At 39.9% G+C, this 19,004-nt stretch overlaps 4 protein-coding genes across 4 annotated transcripts; 2 read left to right on the forward strand and 2 right to left on the reverse strand.

The window, feature by feature from the left end:
* Positions 1–649: 649 nt before the first annotated feature.
* On the forward strand, positions 650–1,740 carry LOC101311614 (probable carboxylesterase 17-like). The gene has a single exon (XM_004307156.1). It carries the CDS (start codon positions 727–729, stop codon positions 1,738–1,740), a length of 1,014 nt encoding a protein of 337 aa, XP_004307204.1. The 5' UTR covers positions 650–726.
* A 2,987-nt stretch (positions 1,741–4,727) lies between these two features.
* LOC101303284 lies at positions 4,728–11,475 on the forward strand. Its single transcript, XM_004308620.1, has 11 exons — positions 4,728–4,797; positions 4,882–6,449; positions 6,771–6,895; positions 6,974–7,533; positions 7,757–8,021; positions 8,267–9,362; positions 9,455–9,481; positions 9,867–10,616; positions 10,701–10,778; positions 10,891–11,013; positions 11,101–11,475. Exons 1-11 carry the CDS (start codon positions 4,728–4,730, stop codon positions 11,473–11,475), a joined length of 5,037 nt encoding a protein of 1,678 aa, XP_004308668.1.
* Positions 11,476–12,232: 757 nt separating this feature from the next.
* LOC101303569 (B3 domain-containing transcription factor VRN1-like) lies at positions 12,233–15,833 on the reverse strand. The gene is made up of 6 exons (XM_004308621.1): positions 15,768–15,833; positions 14,826–14,935; positions 14,592–14,743; positions 14,176–14,531; positions 13,755–14,022; positions 12,233–12,297 (listed from the first exon to the last, which is right to left on the reverse strand). Exons 1-6 carry the CDS (start codon positions 15,831–15,833, stop codon positions 12,233–12,235), a joined length of 1,017 nt encoding a protein of 338 aa, XP_004308669.1.
* Positions 15,834–16,725: 892 nt separating this feature from the next.
* On the reverse strand, positions 16,726–18,157 carry LOC101311905 (probable carboxylesterase 6-like). Its single transcript, XM_004307157.1, has one exon. It carries the CDS (start codon positions 18,070–18,072, stop codon positions 17,026–17,028), a length of 1,047 nt encoding a protein of 348 aa, XP_004307205.1. The 5' UTR covers positions 18,073–18,157; the 3' UTR covers positions 16,726–17,025.
* Between the last annotated feature and the right edge of the window lie 847 nt (positions 18,158–19,004).

Genomic DNA, 19,004 nt, shown 5'->3' on the forward strand with positions numbered 1-19,004 from the left:
TGATCTGGCCAGAAAACTGGAATTCGGCGGACTCGCCAGAGATGGAAAGTGGTCAGAGAATCTGCTGGAATCCGCTATGGTGGAGGTGCGCCCTCGCCGGTGCCGTACGGTGGCGTTAGGAGGGACGTCCGCTCTTTAAGGGCCGTGCGGACGTGATAATCCCTATATATATATATATGTGGTGGTTCTGAGTTGAATAAGACAGACTGATGTTAGTTATGTTCCATATTATTTCTCCTCAAATCCCCTTAAGTTTCCTAGCATCAACTCAATACTTATCTAGCAACGAAGTCAATCAGATGACCAAATTAACATCAAGAAAACTTGTACTGTTATACAACACCAGCAGCAGCAGCGAGGATTATACATTGGTGGTCATTGAGTCAATGAATAGTTTAATCTAACTGGTGATGACTTACTTACTACTCTCTTGTCTTCTCTGCTTTGGCTATGGTTTTCTGCTAGCTAGTCCATTTGACTCTTATCCCCAAATACTAATTTAATCTTTTATGTCCTTCTCTGAAATTATAATGTAAAACCTCATGAAACTTCTTAGTTTCACACACCTTCTTTCCAGTTCCATTCACACGCTAATTCCTAACGACTTCTACATATAATGGTTAGCCTATCAACTAGGCCATGCACACTCTCATTCTCAGTCTTCAATCTCATATATACTCCAAAGTTTTAATATCTAAACCTACAATCAAGCGATCAAATAACACCATGGTCCGCGAGAAGAAGCTCGTTGATGAAGTTTCCGGTTGGCTTAGACTCTACAACGACGGCTCAGTAGACCGGACATGGACTGGACCACCTCAGGTCAAGTTCATGGCTGAGCCCGTTCCACCACATGATGAATTCATCAACGGAGTTGCCACCAAAGATGTCATGGTGGATGAAATGTCTGGCCTTCGCGTCCGAATATATGTACAGGAGAGAAAGCCGGAGGACAACGACGAGACTAAGCTTCCGGTAATCCTTCATTTTCATGGAGGCGGCTTTTGCATTAGCCAAGCAGATTGGTTCATGTACTACCACATGTACGCCAGCCTTGCACTAGCAGCCAATGCCATTTGCGTCTCTGTCTATCTACGCCTTGCACCGGAGCACCGTCTCCCGGCTCCGATCAACGACGGCTGCTCCGCTCTCCTTTGGCTCCGTTCCTTGGCTCGAGCAGAGTCATACGAGTCTTGGCTGAGTGACGATGCTGACTTTTCCCGCGTTTTTCTCATAGGAGATAGCTCAGGTGGCAACATAGTCCATGAAGTGGCCGCTCGAGCTGGGAGACTTGATTTGAGTCCCCTGAAGCTAGCCGGAGCGATTCCGATCCACCCTGGTTTCGTTCGAGCGGTGAGGAGCCGGTCGGAGCTGGAACAACCGGAGTCGCCGTTTCTAACCCTAGACATGGTGGACAAGTTCTTGAGCTTGTCCCTGCCGGTGGGTTCAACCAAGGATCATCCGATTACGTGTCCGATGGGTTCTACGGCGCCAGATTTGGATACTCTGAAGCTGCCGCCGTTCCTTCTCTGTGTTGCGGAGAAGGACATGATTGTGGATACGGAGATGGAGTACTTTGAGGCCATGAAGAAGGCGAAGAAGGATGTGGAACTTCTGATCAGCCCTGGAATGAGTCATAGTTTTTATCTTAACAAGATAGCAATAGATATGGATCCGCAGACGGGTGCGCAAACAGAGAGTCTGATTTCTGGGATAGTAGAGTTCGTCAAGAAGCATTGAAGGCTTGAAGCTGTTCATGTAACTGTTATCGACTGAAACACACTTTTTTTTCTTCAATCAAATTTCACAGACCTATCTGCTGCATGCTCTGTAAAATAAAATTCAAGTGTAATGCATTCCGTGATCTCTTCCCAATTTCTTTTTCTAATCAGTAGTCATGAAAACTTGGAAAGCTCTTGTTGGATTCCAACTTTTTAGTGACATCCCATTTTCCCCAATAACACTATTACAATTGTTTGATCTTTGAACATTATAAAATAGTTCAGTGAACTCGCATTATCAGTACAAAAGATATAGAAAATTGCTCAGTAAAAATTTTGTGTACATTAATTTACGAATCTTAAACTTTTATACACGAAGTTATAACTCAAACCAACTATTTGTACACGACATTAATAACAGCGTCAGTCTGTATGCCATTATTTATTTATATAATAAAGAATATAATAGAGTTTTTAATTACCTACAAAATGAGGTTGTATTGGGAAAAAAATTGTGTGCATGGGTACGTTCCGTCACAGTTTCAATTTTTCTTTGTTATTTCATATTTCTAGTGGAAAATTCTATCCTGCAGCGCTGCATGATATGCAGCCTGCTTTCAAGGCTAAAAATTTCAAAACAAACCACCCATCCCCACCTGCAAGGCACGTGCACACAAGTCCTGTTAGAGGATGTATGGCATACAGCGCTGTACCATAGACAATCCCATTTCTAGTAACCAATCTAGAGGCCTTCGGCTGCTATATGCCCAGTTCGACGGCACACCATTGTGATGGCGTTGTCAGACGGGGTAGGAAGGATTTGGGTCCCGTGATCACAGGTCTGATTGAAGAGAAGGCAGCGGGGTACGTGATGGCGTCTTTGTTCTGTGCGTCTAGATATCATGGCAAGGGGCGTCGATGGATTGATGGCTAGGAGGTGGCTTCAAGCATGAGAAAAAAAAAAACTTAATGCAACTAATACAGTAAAACGTCGACAAATAAATATTCTTTAAATTAATAAACTCGATTAAATAATAAATTTTTCTAGTCCCGACTCGAACAAGTGTATATTATTAGGAACCTCGCTATATAAAGTAATAATTGATTAAATAAATATTTAAAAATATCATAAAAATATTAATAATTGATAAAATATTTCGAAAAGAAAACAGAAAAGAGAAGTCGCTCGTGGAGTGGTGGGTGGCGACCGTGAGTCCATAATGGAATATGAACTGCCAACTGAACCGATAGCGACTTCACTTGACTTGGCGTTCATGTCGAATAGTATTTGAAGGTATGACTTATGAGGAAAGTGCTAGCGTTGCTGTTGTGGTCAGCGCAAGCGGCCTTATTTAACGAGTGATCAGAAGTCTGACATGAGCAAACTTATATACAAAAATACAAGATGGTCTCAGCTATTTCCTCTTCTCCTCCTTGTTTTGCTCATTCATGGAGATACGATGTCTTCGTGAGCTTTAGAGGTGAGGATACACGCTACAATTTTGTAGACCATTTGTTTAGTGCTTTGCATCAGAAAGGAATCAACACTTTCAGAGACAATCACATCATCAGAGGACAAGGATTATCTTCAACTCTTGTTGCCGCAATCGATGTAGAATATTTGTAAATAATTACTTTCCTTTTATGTGTAGGTTAAATATTTTGTATAGATGTAGGAGATATTTTTCCTATTAGCACTACAATTGTATCTCTATATAAACCTCCAATAGAGAAGAATATACATTGAAGCATACCAAACCATATTGAATCCTTATTTTCTACTTGGCATCAGAGCTTGCCAGGTTCGATCCTTTCAATTTACACCCAAAACACCACAAATCGCTGCGTACCAAAAATCTCACAAATCACACATAAATTTCTAAATCCCAAAACCAAACCTAAATCCCGAATCACACCACAAACAAATTGTTGCATACATCAAAATCATAATTCTTGAATCCTTGAATCTCAAAAACCAAACCTCCAACATGGCACACCAAATCAACTACCATACCATCGCACCACGCCGGTCTCCATGCAAACCAAATTCATATGCGAACTCAAAATGTCCGCTATGTGGAGTATTAGGTCATAGCAAGCAACGTTGCTTTGAAACAATTGGGTACCCGGATTGGTGGGACTTCACCCTGAAACCCCGGAAGCAAAAGTTGTCATAACCATTACAGAGAAAGACCAACCATCCAATGCCTCCAATGTCACACAGTCAGGTATGAGTGGTAAGGTATCTATGAATAGTCCTGGATTATTGATACAGGAGCATCAGATCACATGTATAATGACCCTAGCCTCTTGAAAACATTAAAACCCTCCTCTCAAAATATTATTTCTACCGCTGATGGTACTCCAACTCCTGTTACCGGAGAAGGCTCTATTGTCCTATCAAACACATTAACCCTTGATTTTGTATTAGTCGTCCCTTCATTGTCATACAATCTTCTCTCAATTGGTCAAATCATTCAAGAATTATCATATATTGTCACATTTTATCCGTCTTTCTATATATTTCAAGGCATTCTAACACGGTGGATTTTGGGTTATGGAGTGAGAAAAGGGAAATTGTACAACCTAGATCTGACAGAGACAGGAGAGAAACATATGTAGTCTTTGGGTCAAGCTAATCAGGTCGACAGAGCTAAGAGTGCTACGAAAGATGTATGGCTTTGGCACCGCAGGTTGGGTCATCTAAACTTCGGTTATCTTAAGAAGCTGCAACCGCAATTATTTTCGGGTGTCGACTATTCAGATTTTCATTGCGACATATGTGAACTGGCCAACAGCCACGATATTTCATATTCACCAAGCCTATATAAAAGTCCTGTTCCATTTATGAAGATTCACTCTGACGTGTGGGGTCCTGCAGAAATTCCTTCTCTCTCTGGCGCCCGGTATTTTGTGACATTTATTGATAATTGTACCGGTACGACTTGTGTGTCTTTATTGAAGAACAAGAGCGATGTTTATTCTAGATTCAAAGAATTTCACAAGATGGTGTCCACACAGTATCAACAGGTTGTTCGAGTTTTCCAGTCTGACAATGGCGGAGAATATATTAATGGTCCTATGCAAGAGTTTATGAAGTTACATGGAATTTGACATCAGATTTCAAATACTTATACTCCTCAGCAAAATTGATTGGCAGAGAGGAAAAATCGGCAGTTGCTTGAAGTTGTCCGTGCCTCTTTGTTTGGCATGAATGTACCTGTAGAATATTGGGGAGAAGTTGTGATATCTGCTGCCTACCTCATTAATCGTACCCCTTCTCGGGTTATTGAATGTGAAAACCCTCTACAACAGCTTCAGAATCTTCTCTCGGTTCCTTCGTTGCCTAACTTGGAGCCTCGTGTATTTGGATGTACAGTGTATGTTCAGATTCCAAAACAACAACGAAGTAAGCTTGATCCCCGTGCAAGGAAATGTATCTTTGTGGGTTATGCAGATTTTCAAAAGGGATATAGATGTTATGATCCTCTTACAGACACCATGCATGTATCTCTTGATGTTTCTTTTCGTGATTCTGAGCCTTATTACTTAGGGGGAGTATCCAAGTCTTCCCTTCAGGGGGAGAGAGGTTGTGAAGGGAATTCTAGACATTTATTTGAGTTTGAAGAATTTGAAGAGTTGGAAACTTTGGAGTCTAAATTCAGAATTGACAAAGCTACAAACAATAATAGTCATAGTCATGGAATTGATGCACATGACGCATATGTCACATGGGTGGCCGACATGAGGACCCCACCAGCTGAGCCACACATCTCTGAGCCAAGCCAAGGTTCTTCAGGCGGAGAAACACATGGAACCAGTGTTTGTGCTGAGCTGCGCATCCCTGAGCCGAGCCGACCAAGCCAAGCTGGGACCCCAACTGAAGAGGCAATTGCACGTGTCGACAGCGACACTGGTCTCGCTCTTCAGTTGGCCTCTGATTCTCCAACACGTGTCAACAACGACACTGGTTCTGCACTTGTCCCTGCAACAGTCTCGAGACCCACATATTTGACAGAAAATTGTCCTGAAAATGCTTCGTCAGATGTTTTCCCTTTCTCAACGCCATTAACCCAAGAATTTGCTACGAATGTCCCTCCTCAAGTATCTTTAGATTCAAACCAATTATATGAGGTAGATAATTTTGTAACTAGGAAATCACAGAGGGTCACCAAGGGTATTTCAAAGAAACAAGATGAACCAGACATCAAAGCCAAAACTAAATATCCTATAGCTAATTACATGTCTAACCATAGGTTGGTTGGGTCACATGCTCTTGTCATTAATCAATTATCCAGTGTTTCTATTCCTAGTACTGTACAGGATGTAATGACGGATCCCAAGTGGACTCAGGCGATGAACGAAGAATTAGAGGCATTACAGATAAACTCGACTTGGGATATTGTGCCTAAACCAGCTGGGAAGAAGACAGTTGGATGTCGTTGGGTATTCACCGTAAAATTAAAAGCAGATGGGAGCATTGACAGGTATAAAGCACGGTTGGTTGCCAAGGGATACACCCAGCGGTATGGCATTGATTATGAAGAAACGTTTGCGTCTGTAGCAAAGATCAACACTGTACGAATCTTGATTTCACTTGCAGCAACTAAAGATTGGCCTCTGCGACAATTTGATGTGAAGAATGCTTTCCTCAATGGAAACTTGGAGGAAGAGGTGTATATGGACATGCCTCCAGGAGTCAAAAGTAGACCGTGCGATGCTGGCAAGGTTTGTATGTTGAAGAAGTCCTTGTATGGTTTGAAGCAATCTCCTAGAGCTTGGTTTGGAAGATTCTCCAAATCAATGAAGACATTTGGTTATAGACAAAGAAACTCGGATCACACTTTGTTCATCAAGCGTAACCAGGGTAACATCACCACTCTGATTGTGTATGTTGATGATATGATTGTCACAGGGGATGACCCAAAGGAGATGGAGGCTCTACAAAAGTATCTTTCAAAGGAGTTTGAGATGAAGGACCTTGGACAGTTGAAGTATTTTCTCGGAATTGAAGTTGCAAGGTCAAAGAATGGAATTTCTTTATTCCAGCGAAAGTATGTACTTGACTTGTTAGCTAAAACTGGCATGTTTGACTGCAAGCCTGTTGAGACACCAATTGAGATGAATCACAACCTTGCCATCTATCCAAATCAAGTTCCAGCTGATAAACGAAGGTACCAACATCTAGTAGGGAGACTTATTTATCTTTCTCATACTAGACCTGATATTGCTTATGCTGTGAGTGTGGTTAGTCAATTTATGCATTGTCCCAACAAAGAGCATATAGATGCAGTGTATCGTATTCTGAAGTATCTTAAGATGGCACCTAGAAAAGGTTTTTTGTTTGAAAAGAAGATGGGTGAATTGGAAGTTGTAGGGTACACCGATGCTGATTGGGTTGGTGATAAGACAGACAGAAGATCTACATCTGGGTATTTTACATTTGTTGGAGGAAACCTTGTAACTTGGCGTAGTAAGAAACAGAAGGTTGCTGCCAGGTCAAGTGCTGAAGCAGAATTTCGAGGTATGGCACATGGAGTTTGTGAGATGTTATGGATTCGGAATATGTTGAAAGAATTGGGTCTTAAACTCAAACAACCTATGGCCTTGCATTGTGATAACACATCTGCAATTGAAATTGCTCATAATCCTGTTCAACATGACCGGACTAAACATGTGGAGGTAGATCGGCATTTTATCAAGGAAAACTTGGACAGGAAAATAATTTGTTTCCCTTTTGTGTATACAGAAGACCAATTGGCAGATGTTCTTACGAAAGGAGTATCAAGGAAAGTGTTTGACAACTCAGTTGGCAAGTTGGGCATGATTGATATCTATGCACCAACTTGAGGGAGAGTGTAGAATATTTGTAAATAATTACTTTCCATGTATGTGTAGGTTAAATATTTTGTATAGATGTAAGAGATATTTTTCCTATTAACACTACAATTGTATCTCTATATAAACCTCAAATATGGAGAAAAATATACATTGAAGCATACTAAACCATATTGAATCCTTATTTTCTACTGAAGAGTCGAGGATTTCTATCATCGTATTCTCAAAATGGTGCTTGGATGAACTCGTCAAGATTCTTGAATGTAAACATTCAAAGAATCAAACCGTATGGCCCATTTTTTACAAGGTGGATCCCTCCGATGTCCGAAACCAGAGAGGTACTTATGATCAGTCACTTGCTTTTCATGAACACCAATTTCGTGATAACCTGGCAAAAGTTTTTGGTTGGAGGGCAGCTCTCACAGAAGCAGCAAACTTGGCTGGGTGGTCATTCTTGGATGGGTAAACTAACGACTACATGTATTTTCTGGACAAATATTCTTACTGAATATAGTCATCGAGTATTGGTTGCTGTCGCTTATGAATAACACACTTAACAGAGTATTTGCACATTGTGATTTTTACTGAGAGCAGATTTTGCAATCAATGCCCCTAGTTCACATACAATATGCATATTGGTCTTCAGTTTTGCGTGTTTGTACACTGCCATTTCATTTGATTATATTTTGTGCTCTTTAAACAAACAGGTATGAGTCTGGATTTATCCATGATATTGTTGGAGAGATTTTAGCGCAAGTACCTAACACAGCATATCTCAATGTGGCTGATTACCCAGTTGGCTTGGAATCTCGAGTGTTACATGTGAATATGCTATTGGATGTTGAAGAAAAGGATGTTCGCATGGTAGGAATATGGGGGACTGGTGGAATAGGTAAGACAACAGTTGCTAAAGCTGTTTATAATTCCATCGTCGATAGGTTTGAAGGTAGCTGCTTCTTGGAAAATGTTAGGGAAAACTCAATGAAAGATGGCGGCCTAGTGGAACTACAAAACACTATACTTTTTGATATTCTAGGGGAGAAGAGATTGAAGGTGAACAATGCTGATAGAGGGATCAATGTGATAAAGAAAATGTTGAGCCATAAAAGAGTTCTCTTAGTTCTTGATGATGTTAATCATTTCGCCCAGTTAAAGAAATTAGTTGGAGGGGTAGACTGGTTTGGTATAGGCAGTAGGATAATCATAACAACAAGAGATAAACATTTGTTAACTGCTCATCAAATTAAGCTGATATACAAGGTCAAGGAATTGAATTATGACGAAGCTACTGCACTCTTCAGTTGGAATGCCTTTGCAAGAAAGAGACATCAGGTTGATGAACTGAAAGTCAATAGTGCAGTACAATATGCTCAAGGCCTTCCATTAGCTCTTATAATTCTTGGTTTTCGTCTATGTGGCAGAAGTGCAGACGAATGGAAAGAAGCATTAGATTGTTACACAAGAGTTCCAAACCAAGAGATTCAAGAAATTCTCAAAATAAGTTATGATGCATTGGAAGATCCTGTTAAGGAAGTTTTCCTTGATATTGCTTGTTTCTTCAAGGGTAAAACAAGGAACTACGTGGTAGAAACACTAGAATGTTGTGAACTGAACCCTAAGTATTGTATTGAATTACTCATCGATAATGCCCTCATATGTATCGAAGGAGATCATATCTTGATGCATGACTTGGCAGAAGAAGTGGGTAGAGAAGTAGTTCGCCAAGAGTCGCCAACTGAGCCTGGAAGACGTAGCAGACTGTGGTTTCATGAAGATGTTCACCATGTTCTAACTGAAAATACTGTAAGTGTATATGTATATTTTACTAAACACTTACACGCTCTTGAATTTTATTTCAATATATTGGTAGTTACTTTTATGAATTTCTGTTATAGGGAACAGACAATATCATAGGCATTATGGTAAATTTACCCAAATCAGATGTGATCAGATTGAATGCTGAAAGCTTCTCAAAGATGAAAAATCTTAGATTATTTATAACCTGCAATTTAAGCTTCTGTGGAGATGTAGAATATCTGCCTAACAAGTTGAGGATCCTTGATTGGCCTGAATGTCCGTTAAAGTCTTTTCCATCCAATTTTAATCCAAGGAAACTTGTTCAACTCAATATGCCTTGTAGCCACATGACACGACTGGGAGAAGGATTCAAGGTACCTCAAATACTTTCAGCCATTTACAATTTGTTGAGTACTGTTTTCTTTTGTTTGAATATTATGTTATTGCAACTCTGATGTGATTTACTATCTTTGTTTATTCATCTGTTCATTTTTGTTTATTGTCTCACAGAATTTGCACAATGTGAAATCTATAAATTTTAGTGGCTGCAAACTCCTTAAAAGCATCCCTGACTTCTCAGGAATCCCAAACTTAGTGTACCTGAATCTAAATTACTGTAAAAGTTTAGTTGCGGTTCACCCTTCGGTTGGATTCCTTAAAAGGCTTGTTCACTTGAGTGCTGACAAATGCTCTAGCCTTGTAATGTTTCCACCAAGACTCAGCTTGAGATCTCTGGAAATTTTTCTACTTGGAGGTTGTAGAAAGCTTAAGAATTTTCCAGAAGTTGAGGGGACAATGAAATCCTTAAAGTTTATTACACTTTCTGGCACTGCCATCAGGGAATTACCGTCGTCAATTGGATATCTCAGTGGGCTTCAGGAGTTGAATCTGAATGATTGTGAGAACCTTAAAAATCTGCCAGGCAGCATTTATGAATTGCAACACCTACAATATCTCTTCCTTGATTCCTGCCCAAAACTTAATGCATTTCCGCATTTGGAAAACACTGAAGTTTCATGTAGTGCAAAATTACTTCCTTTGGTGCTTCCTAAGCTCTTGCGATTTAATATGGGGGGATGCAATTTACACAAAAGTGATTTTCTGGCAACTCTAGGTTGCGTGTTCACATTACAAGAACTTGATCTATCCGGAGGCAATTTTGTCAGTCTTCCTATATGCATCAGCAAATTTGTCAATTTGTTAGACCTGAACTTGTGTGGTTGCAAGAGGCTTCGGAAAATTCCACCACTTCCACCAAAGGTATGCTGGGTAGGTGTGGGCGATTGCAAATCATTGGAAACATTTCCAAAATTGTCAAACATATTGGAAAGTCATGACTTACAGGGTCTTGAGTGGATGGATTTGTTCAATTGCCATAGACTATGTGACAATCTGCATTATGAAGTGGCAAAGATGGATAATGTTTTTTCTGAATGTAGGTATCTTTTCTCTCTCTTTACATAGAATGTTTATTTGACATAAAACTCTGTCGATATATTCTTGACTGATGAAGTGCTGATAAATTGTATCACAGGTATCTCCCAAAATTTCCAAATTTGGGATTATATTGCCAGGTAGTGAAGTTCCAAAATGGTTCAGCTGTCGCAAAGATCTAAATCTTATATGTAAAGCTGGCTACCCTCTCGGTTGGAGATCAGTATGTGAACTTTCCATCGGAATCCATCCACTATTGAAACAGAAGAACATAGGTTTGGCTCTCTGTGTTGTTTTCGAATGTACACAGAGTAATTCTGCTGATTATTGTTTTCGAGCTCAAGTATTAATCAATGAAGGATACAGCGGTCGTCACGAGTGCCATTTCTATTCAAGGCAAACTGATTCAGCTCATGTGTGGCTCAAGTGTATTTCATTAGAAATAAGGCCAAAGATGAAAGGACGGAATTGGTTGCTCCCTGATACGTGTAATGTTAAATTTTACTGCAGTGGAAACTCAGGGCTCATGTCCTTTATAAGTTGTGGTGTTCACCTAATCGGCCAACAGGTTGATGATGTTATGTCTGTCGATGGCAGTTATGCACAAGAGCAGTGGCCATCCTCCCCTTTGGAACCAATGATTGGTCAAAAGCGCAAGCACCCATCCACTTCAGACAATAGTTGAGATCGTTGCATCATATTTCTTGCTGTCTATGCAAGGCTTCCTTAGCTACACTTGGTAGGACTCTATTCCTTAGATATCTTCTTATGTCTTGGAATTTATCTCACATTACCTTGGAAAATGATCTATCGTTTCACTGCATGTCATGGTATTGAATCATAAAACGTTCTGGAAAGGTGTAGTGTACAGTTCCAAATATATGTTTGCGAGAATGCCTTGGACACCAAAAATGCTTAAAAGAACTTCTTTGAATAAGCTATAATTTATGCATTGACATTAATCTATGTTACCTCAACATCCAAATACTATACTTATACTGACCTAGGAGGCAAGGATGTACGTATAAAAACAATACAAGTTACTTTAGGGGATAGCTATAGATCACCTGGTGATAGCTATAGGTGATAGCAAACAGTCCATGTTTTAGAAGACAAATCAAAGAGAATCATAATTCATAACACTGTCTTCCTGGTGCCATCTATACTGATCCGTCTGATCACAGACTTTTACTGTGTTTTTCTTGTAGGGAATATCTTAGGAGGAAACCTTCTGCACCAAGTGAAGGGAAGAGGCCGGTGGAGAAAAGTATTTCAGTTCCTTGAGAGTCCCACCATCTCTTCTCAACTAAAGACAAGATGGTGGGGTTGTTATGGATAGTAGTTTTCCTTCTGTTTCTGAGGAGCAGCCGGAGTTGGTCTTTCTTACACTAAACATGGTAGAACACTTTGAGGTTGCCAGTAAGATTTTGGTGCTGCAAGGACTATCCACCAGTGTCCAATGGGTTCTGGTGCTCCATTGGATGGTCGGAATCCTTCCTTTTCATTGCTGAGAGGTTCATGAGTCATGACTCTAGAGTCATAGACACAGAGATGGAACTATAGAAGGCCATGAAGAAGCATGAGATCAAGTTGATGTATTGCTTAGCCCTGTAGTACTGTTTGTAGGTAATTGGTGGTTTTTAAGTTTTTTTTTTTTTTTACTTATTTTATTTATTATTATTATTATTTTAAGAATATTGGTTTTTACAAATGTTCTAGTCTCAGGGGTACTACTAGTCTTACCATATGAATTATCGTGCAATTTTTTTGACTGTTTTTTTTTTGTTGTTATTATTTGGTAAAGATGGCTACCGACTCATTTGTACTATTTGCATGTCAAGTCTTATTTCTGGACAGTGTTCATGGCTGTGTTGTGTGAATTATGTGTAACAAGAACTTTACAAGAGGGAAATATTTGATGTTGTGGATTATTATGCTAGCTGCTAAGTATTGTTTTATGTTTGAGATCCAGTACGAGAGCCTATTCGGCGCACCCGTCATCTCTACCGTTAATTTTTTTTTTGGCGGGTCAAAATGGACGGTGGATACACCCGGGTGCGCGGCGCACCCGGGTGCGCTGTATAATTTTCACTTCTATTAATTCTAGTTCCTTCAACTGAATATAACAAACCCAGCTATATTTACTATCTAGCATGTAGTTTATCATAATTGCCTTCACAAACTTCTGCATCACCCTCATTGTATAGCAATGTTTTCCACCAAACCTCCTTACTATTTCTTATTATTACCATAATGTGGCCAAATCTCAATGATCTATCCGTAAATGTTATCGTCAATACATAGTCCTTCAAGTAATAGAACTAGATGAAAAATTTCCCATTTAGAACTTCCTGTCAGCAGCAAGCCAAAAGAAAGAAAACAAATTTCAGCAGGCCTTAAGAGTGGTTCTTTGAAATGAAATTAACAAAGTTAGTAAATATGAGATCAAGTCTAATAGATCCTTCTATTCAACACATTTAACTGCTTAACAACCGCACCATTTAAGAATAAGAGAGGCCAAACATCTTCACAAGCAAATCTACCTACATAACATATCAACCTAAACAGTCTGATGAGACAACTCTTGGAGACACTAATTAAGTTACATCCCGCATATGATTGAAAAATAGTACATAAATAAGCAATAAGAGAGAAATTGTGATTAAAAGTTGAATAGCAGGACAAAATATAAAATTAGAAGTAGAAGCACCATCGAGAATGGATATTGGAAATTGGCATGTCCATTGCCCATGATGCTTCTACTATCATTTTATATTTGTCCTGCTGTTCAACTATATTGCTGGTGGAATCAGATTCTATGAACTTCATCTGTCCAGCTTTCTGTTTTCATCTTTTTTGTCTTGCCCCTACGTGAAAACACAAAGAACAAACATTTGTAAAGATTATCCAAAAGGTAGACATATTGGAGCACAACGGCACAAACAGAGAGCAGAAATTACTCACCTGGCAAGGTGCAATCTGCAGCTTCTGTGGTGCGGAAAATTGTAACATCAAATACATATCTGATGGTTTCATTCAGCACAAAGACGCACACATCACCCTCTTTCAGGTTATTTTCTCTCACAAATTCAGGCCAACCAGCTTGTAATTTGAATGATTTGTTCCGAATTCCTTGATAGATATTGAGACTCCAACTTTTCTTATTAACCCGAAGGTTGATGTGGCTACACTTCATTTTGAGATGTCTGTAGCTAAACTCACGAGGAAAATGCTGAAAGCAAAACAAAGGAAACATGTTAGACAATAAGTAAAAGTATCAGAAAACAAAGCAGATGTGAGACTTGATTTTTCTAGTACTGATATCTGCATGAAGAATCTAGCAAAAGTTGTGATGGCGAAGCACAGTTGTCTCTAGAAATCTTACCACACAAGACCCTTTAACATACGAAGGAGACATGACTATCAAGCAAGAAGGATCGACAGATTTGGACATGAAATCAGCAGCTCTATGACGAGCTATAAGCTCTCCTGTTCCATTTTGTTTCAGTGCTTTGATTCTTTGATTGCTAGACCAGCCACTAGCACGCCTTTTGATGCTTTGTGCTTTAGCCTGAGAACAGTTTATCTTTCTCTTGTGAAGCCCTGATGATGTCCTCTTTGTTTCTACCTTTGAGCATTGTGGAAACTCGTCCAGAATGTCAATAGAATCATCACTTTTCCCCTCATCTCTATCACTTTCTACTTCCTCTTCGACATATTCATCTTTATCTTCACTGTCAGCTTCATTTTCAAAATCATCATCTTCATCGTCATCCTCCTCCTTGTCATCATCATCATCACCAGCTTGCACAGATGCGTCATCACTATCAGCCTCTTCAATCCTGCTAACATAGTTCCATTTGGCGCTGTCACTTACTTCCCTAGCAACCTCTGCAAACTCCCTTTTGCAGGCATCTATCCCATATATGTGCACATAGAACTCCGAGTTTCCACTATAGAAAAAAGGCTAGAAACTCACAACCCTTTAAACCATTCTCCTGCACAAACTTCTTCCAACCATGTTGAAAATAGAACTTGCGATGAACCCTTTCCACATCAACAAGCCATGTTTGAGTGCGGATTCTAAGTTGGCATTGTTCAGGTACCGTCCCATCAAAATGCATGAGAAAAGCTCGGGGGATTTTCTGTAGATTAGGATGTAGACAGAAACATAATCAGCATTTAAATCAAACCAGTTGTATTTAGACCCCAATAGTGACAATGATCTTCATATTAACTAAAAAAGGGGATACTTGGTAAAATTAAGTGCCTTATTCCAGTTTACAAATTATTGGGATTTCAGTAGTGGTTAGGCAGCTATAGGTTGGGTTTAAGGGACTAAATACTAAATAGGACTAGTTCTTATTGCCTAACCTCATTACACTCCAACATGAACAAAATATTGGTGGGATGGAGGTGTCCATTGACTCCTAATCATGAACTCATTTAGTGGGAATGGTAAGATAAAAGCTAGAGAAACTCCGAAATACAGAAAACAAAGTAAAGATGGAAGCTTTAGCACTCCAGAGCCACAAGCATTGATCAAAGCTCATCTTTGAATTAGGGAAACTGCAGAACATCTATGATAGAGACTGTTAAAAAGTGATCTTTTAACAGTGATTTTTTTCTTACAAGTAGTGGCGGGGAATCTTCAATTTTTGAGTGAAATAAAACGCTTAACAGAGGCCAAAGCATAAAACGAAACCTCTGTTTTCAAAACTGCTTGTCCAGAGTCTAGTTTGAATTACAGAAACTACAAACCCATCAGTAACATAAAAGATAAAGATTTGATACTTCTCTTTGCCTTCTATCAACTTTATTGTCCTTAAGTGTGGATCGAACCTCACACTTGTTTCAGTGAAACTACAAAACTCGTTCACATTCATACAGATAAATATCATAAACTGACCACATAATTTTTCTCTGCTTTCAGTTGTCATATAAATGATAGAGTACATAAGAGGAGCTTGGACTTACCAATTTTTCACAGAAGTCATCTCCTTTAAGAACCTTGAAGAAAGAGGGTTGTCTTCCAGTTGCCATCAAGATTTTGCTTCTTCTTCTCCTACTGATGCTTTCTTATGGAGAGGCTATGTTAATCTGTCAATTGTTTTCTTTGGTCTGTCAGCTATTCCTTCATTACTGATCTTAAATTTCTGACATAACATAAATATTTTACCATCTCTATTTTGTTTCTTACACTCAACTAATATTTTTCTATATTGCTATTTTGATGTTGCTATAGTAGAAATGCAGTCTGCACTGATATAGTGTACGACTAAATGTGGCAAAGTTGATTACTGCACAGCACATGTACATAGTCAGAAGAACATCTCACATTAATAATCTTGTGGTCCAACGTTTTTGGTGATCAATTCATCTGGGTTTTTTCTTCCTCACCTAAAAACGTTTATGTTTTTCTGGTTTTCGATTGATTCAATTGATGAGTAGTTGCCATACGGGTCTGTGTCCAATGATTTTGCTGGTAATATCTTTGGGAGCAGACTTATACAATTTTTCAGCTTTGTTCTGGTAATTTCGCAGATGCCATACGGGAGGAGAGTTATACAATTTTTATAGATTGGTGCTGGTAATTTCTTTAGGGGTTCTGGGGATGAGCTAATGGGTTTTGGGGATTGGGGATTCAGGACTGCAAGGGATGCTCCTGAGTCCTACACCTACCACCAGCACCAAACATGGGTCAAAGCTTGCTGTAGAATAAGCAAAGTTAACACTGTCCAGGATTCTATTAGAAATTAAGCCAGGGTTTGACAGTCCTGGGTACCAAACGTCCCATAAGGTTTCACCTCCAAACCTCAAGCATGCAACAAGTATTGTATCATAAAAATTAAAAAAAAAATATGTATGCGGTAAGTATTGGTAAATGAGTGCATGCACGTCTACCAAAGTTAATAATCAAGGACAACAAAACATTCTCAAAGCTAATACATTCCATTCGATCAAATAAATACCATCTCCCAACCAGACGGCTATAAGTTATCATCTGGATTAGACCGGATATTATAAACCAAATCCTGTCTCTAAATCCCGGCTAACATATATAGCCTAGCTTTTATTTTAAGTTGCTAATTAAACAGACAAGTTTGAAGGGATATAGAACCTGGTGGTGAACTGGTGATGCTTATTTCTTCGTACATAAGATTAATTAAGGGCATATACCCCAAAACATGCATTACTTTGTTAAAACCTGCATATATATAAAACTTCAAGCTAGCTAGTACTTGTCCATGAACCCTTTGATCCCTTCAATCAGACGCTCAGTCTCTGCAGCTGTTTCAGGGTCCATGTCCACCGCAATCTTGTTGAGATAGAAGCTGTGCATCATTCCCTTGTTCATCAAAATCTCCACATCCTGCTTCGCCTTCTTCATGGCCTCGTAGTACTCCATCTCTGTGTCAATGATCAGGTCCTTCTCAGCAATGCACAGCAGAAACGGTGGCAGCTTCAGCCCCTCCAATGCCGGAGCCCCCGACCCCATCGGACACGTAATCGGATGGTCCTTGGTCGACCCCTCAGGCAGCGCCAGCCCCAAGAACTTGTCCACCATGTCCCGAGTAAGAAACGGCGACTGAGGCTGCTCCAGCTCCGACTTGCTCCTCTCCGACCGAACGAAGCCCGGGTGGATGGGGATCCCGCCGGCGAGTCTCAGCGGACTCAAGTCCTCACTTCCCGCTCGAGCCGCCACGTGGTGGACGATGTTCCCTCCGGAGCTATCTCCGATAAGGAAGACTCTGTTGAAATCAGCATAGGTGAGAAGCCATGGCTCTTTTTGCTCCGCTAGGGCGACAGACCGGAGCCAAAGGAGAGCGGAGAAGCCGTCGTCGATTGCGGCAGGCAGGCGGTGCTCCGGTGACAGGCGTTGATAAACAGAGACGACAATGGCGTTGGCGGAGCGGGAGAGCTTAGTGTATATGTGGTAGTACATGTACCAGTCAGCTTGGCTGACGCAGAAGCCTCCTCCATGGAAATGAAGTATGATGGGGAGCTTTTGTTGCTCACTACTGACTTTGTTGTCATCGTCCTCCTCGGGTTCTTGCTGCTGCTCCGGGAGGTAAATCCGTACTCGAAGGCCGGAGGTTTGGTCGACTAACACGTCCTTAGTGGCCACCCCGTCGATGAATTTGTCGTGGGGCGGGACTGGCTCGACCATGAACTTGACCTCGGGAGGTCCGGTCCATGTCCGGTCGACTGAGCCGTCATCGTAGACTCTTAGCCAACCGGACACTTCTTGGACAAGCTGATTCTTGTTCTCACGGACCATGGTGATCGATGAAGACGATGATGATGTGATAACGGAAGTGTATATATATTTGAGCTCTGAGAGTGTGAGAGATCGATGGCTGATTTGGTGTGGTTAGCTAGCTATCTACTTATATAGAAATAGAAGTGTGACCGTGAGAAAATCTACTTGAGCCACCAAGAATATTCAAATTCTGTTTAAGAATTATAATAATAGGAAATCAGTCCTCGATCTAATTAGTTGTTCTAGCGATCCAAGTCTTGTTTTCTTCTATATATTATAGTGGTTGACCTCTGTCGTGCCAACATCCTTTTCCTATGTTAGCATAAATTTATTTGTGACAAGTATGAGCAAATTCCTTTACTTGTACTTACAGCCCTAATTTCTCAGAGAGATCCCCCTGAAGTTGTGTACCTCAAATGATGAAGTTGTGTACCTCAAATGATCTACTTTATCCTTGTTCTCACTGCACCAAAATTGAAATAGTAAAACAAAAAACTCGCAGAAGCCCATGGATGTCAAAAATTTAGTTCGTCAATGTTGGCACAGTATATCTACAAAAAAAAAAAATTAAAATAAAATAAAATAAACTGAAGAAATATTGTTTGATGATATCAGAAAAGAAGATGAGCTGCAGCACTATTATTTAGATATTTTGGATGTAAAGTCATACTATTTAGACCGGAAGACACCGAAACATGATCACATGCACATGCTTCATAATTCAATCATTTAGACCTTTTCTCTTTTCAGTACTACTCACTTTCCACATTTGGAATGTTAAACGACAAAAAATCGTTCAAACAGTGTCTCATATTTCAGAGAATTTAATTTTTGAAACTATTAGTTTCGTTAAAAACACTGACAGCAGACATATTTTGAACGTTATTTTTGTCCATTCCCATTTTAAATTTTTTTTCTAAACGTTGTTTCTCTCTCTCCCTCTATGTTCT

The sequence above is a fragment of the Fragaria vesca genome, linkage group LG7, assembly GCF_000184155.1.
Source record: "Fragaria vesca subsp. vesca linkage group LG7, FraVesHawaii_1.0, whole genome shotgun sequence".
NCBI classification, from domain to species: Eukaryota; Viridiplantae; Streptophyta; class Magnoliopsida; order Rosales; family Rosaceae; genus Fragaria; species Fragaria vesca.

Coding starts and splice junctions, on each gene's coding strand:
- LOC101311614 (XM_004307156.1), top strand. CDS start 727: ATGGTCCGCGAGAAGAAGCTCGTTGATGAAGTTTCCGGTTGGCTTAGA.
- LOC101303284 (XM_004308620.1), top strand. CDS start 4,728: ATGGTGTCCACACAGTATCAACAGGTTGTTCGAGTTTTCCAGTCTGAC. Junction 7,534..7,756: donor AGTGTTTGACAACTCAGTTG/GCAAGTTGGGCA, acceptor TTTCTACTGAAG/AGTCGAGGATTTCTATCATC. Junction 11,014..11,100: donor ACCCTCTCGGTTGGAGATCA/GTATGTGAACTT, acceptor GAATGTACACAG/AGTAATTCTGCTGATTATTG.
- LOC101303569 (XM_004308621.1), bottom strand. CDS start 15,833: ATGGCAACTGGAAGACAACCCTCTTTCTTCAAGGTTCTTAAAGGAGAT. Junction 14,936..15,767: donor ATGACTTCTGTGAAAAATTG/GTAAGTCCAAGC, acceptor CCTAATCTACAG/AAAATCCCCCGAGCTTTTCT. Junction 14,023..14,175: donor ATGTTAAAGGGTCTTGTGTG/GTAAGATTTCTA, acceptor TTTTGCTTTCAG/CATTTTCCTCGTGAGTTTAG.
- LOC101311905 (XM_004307157.1), bottom strand. CDS start 18,072: ATGGTCCGTGAGAACAAGAATCAGCTTGTCCAAGAAGTGTCCGGTTGG.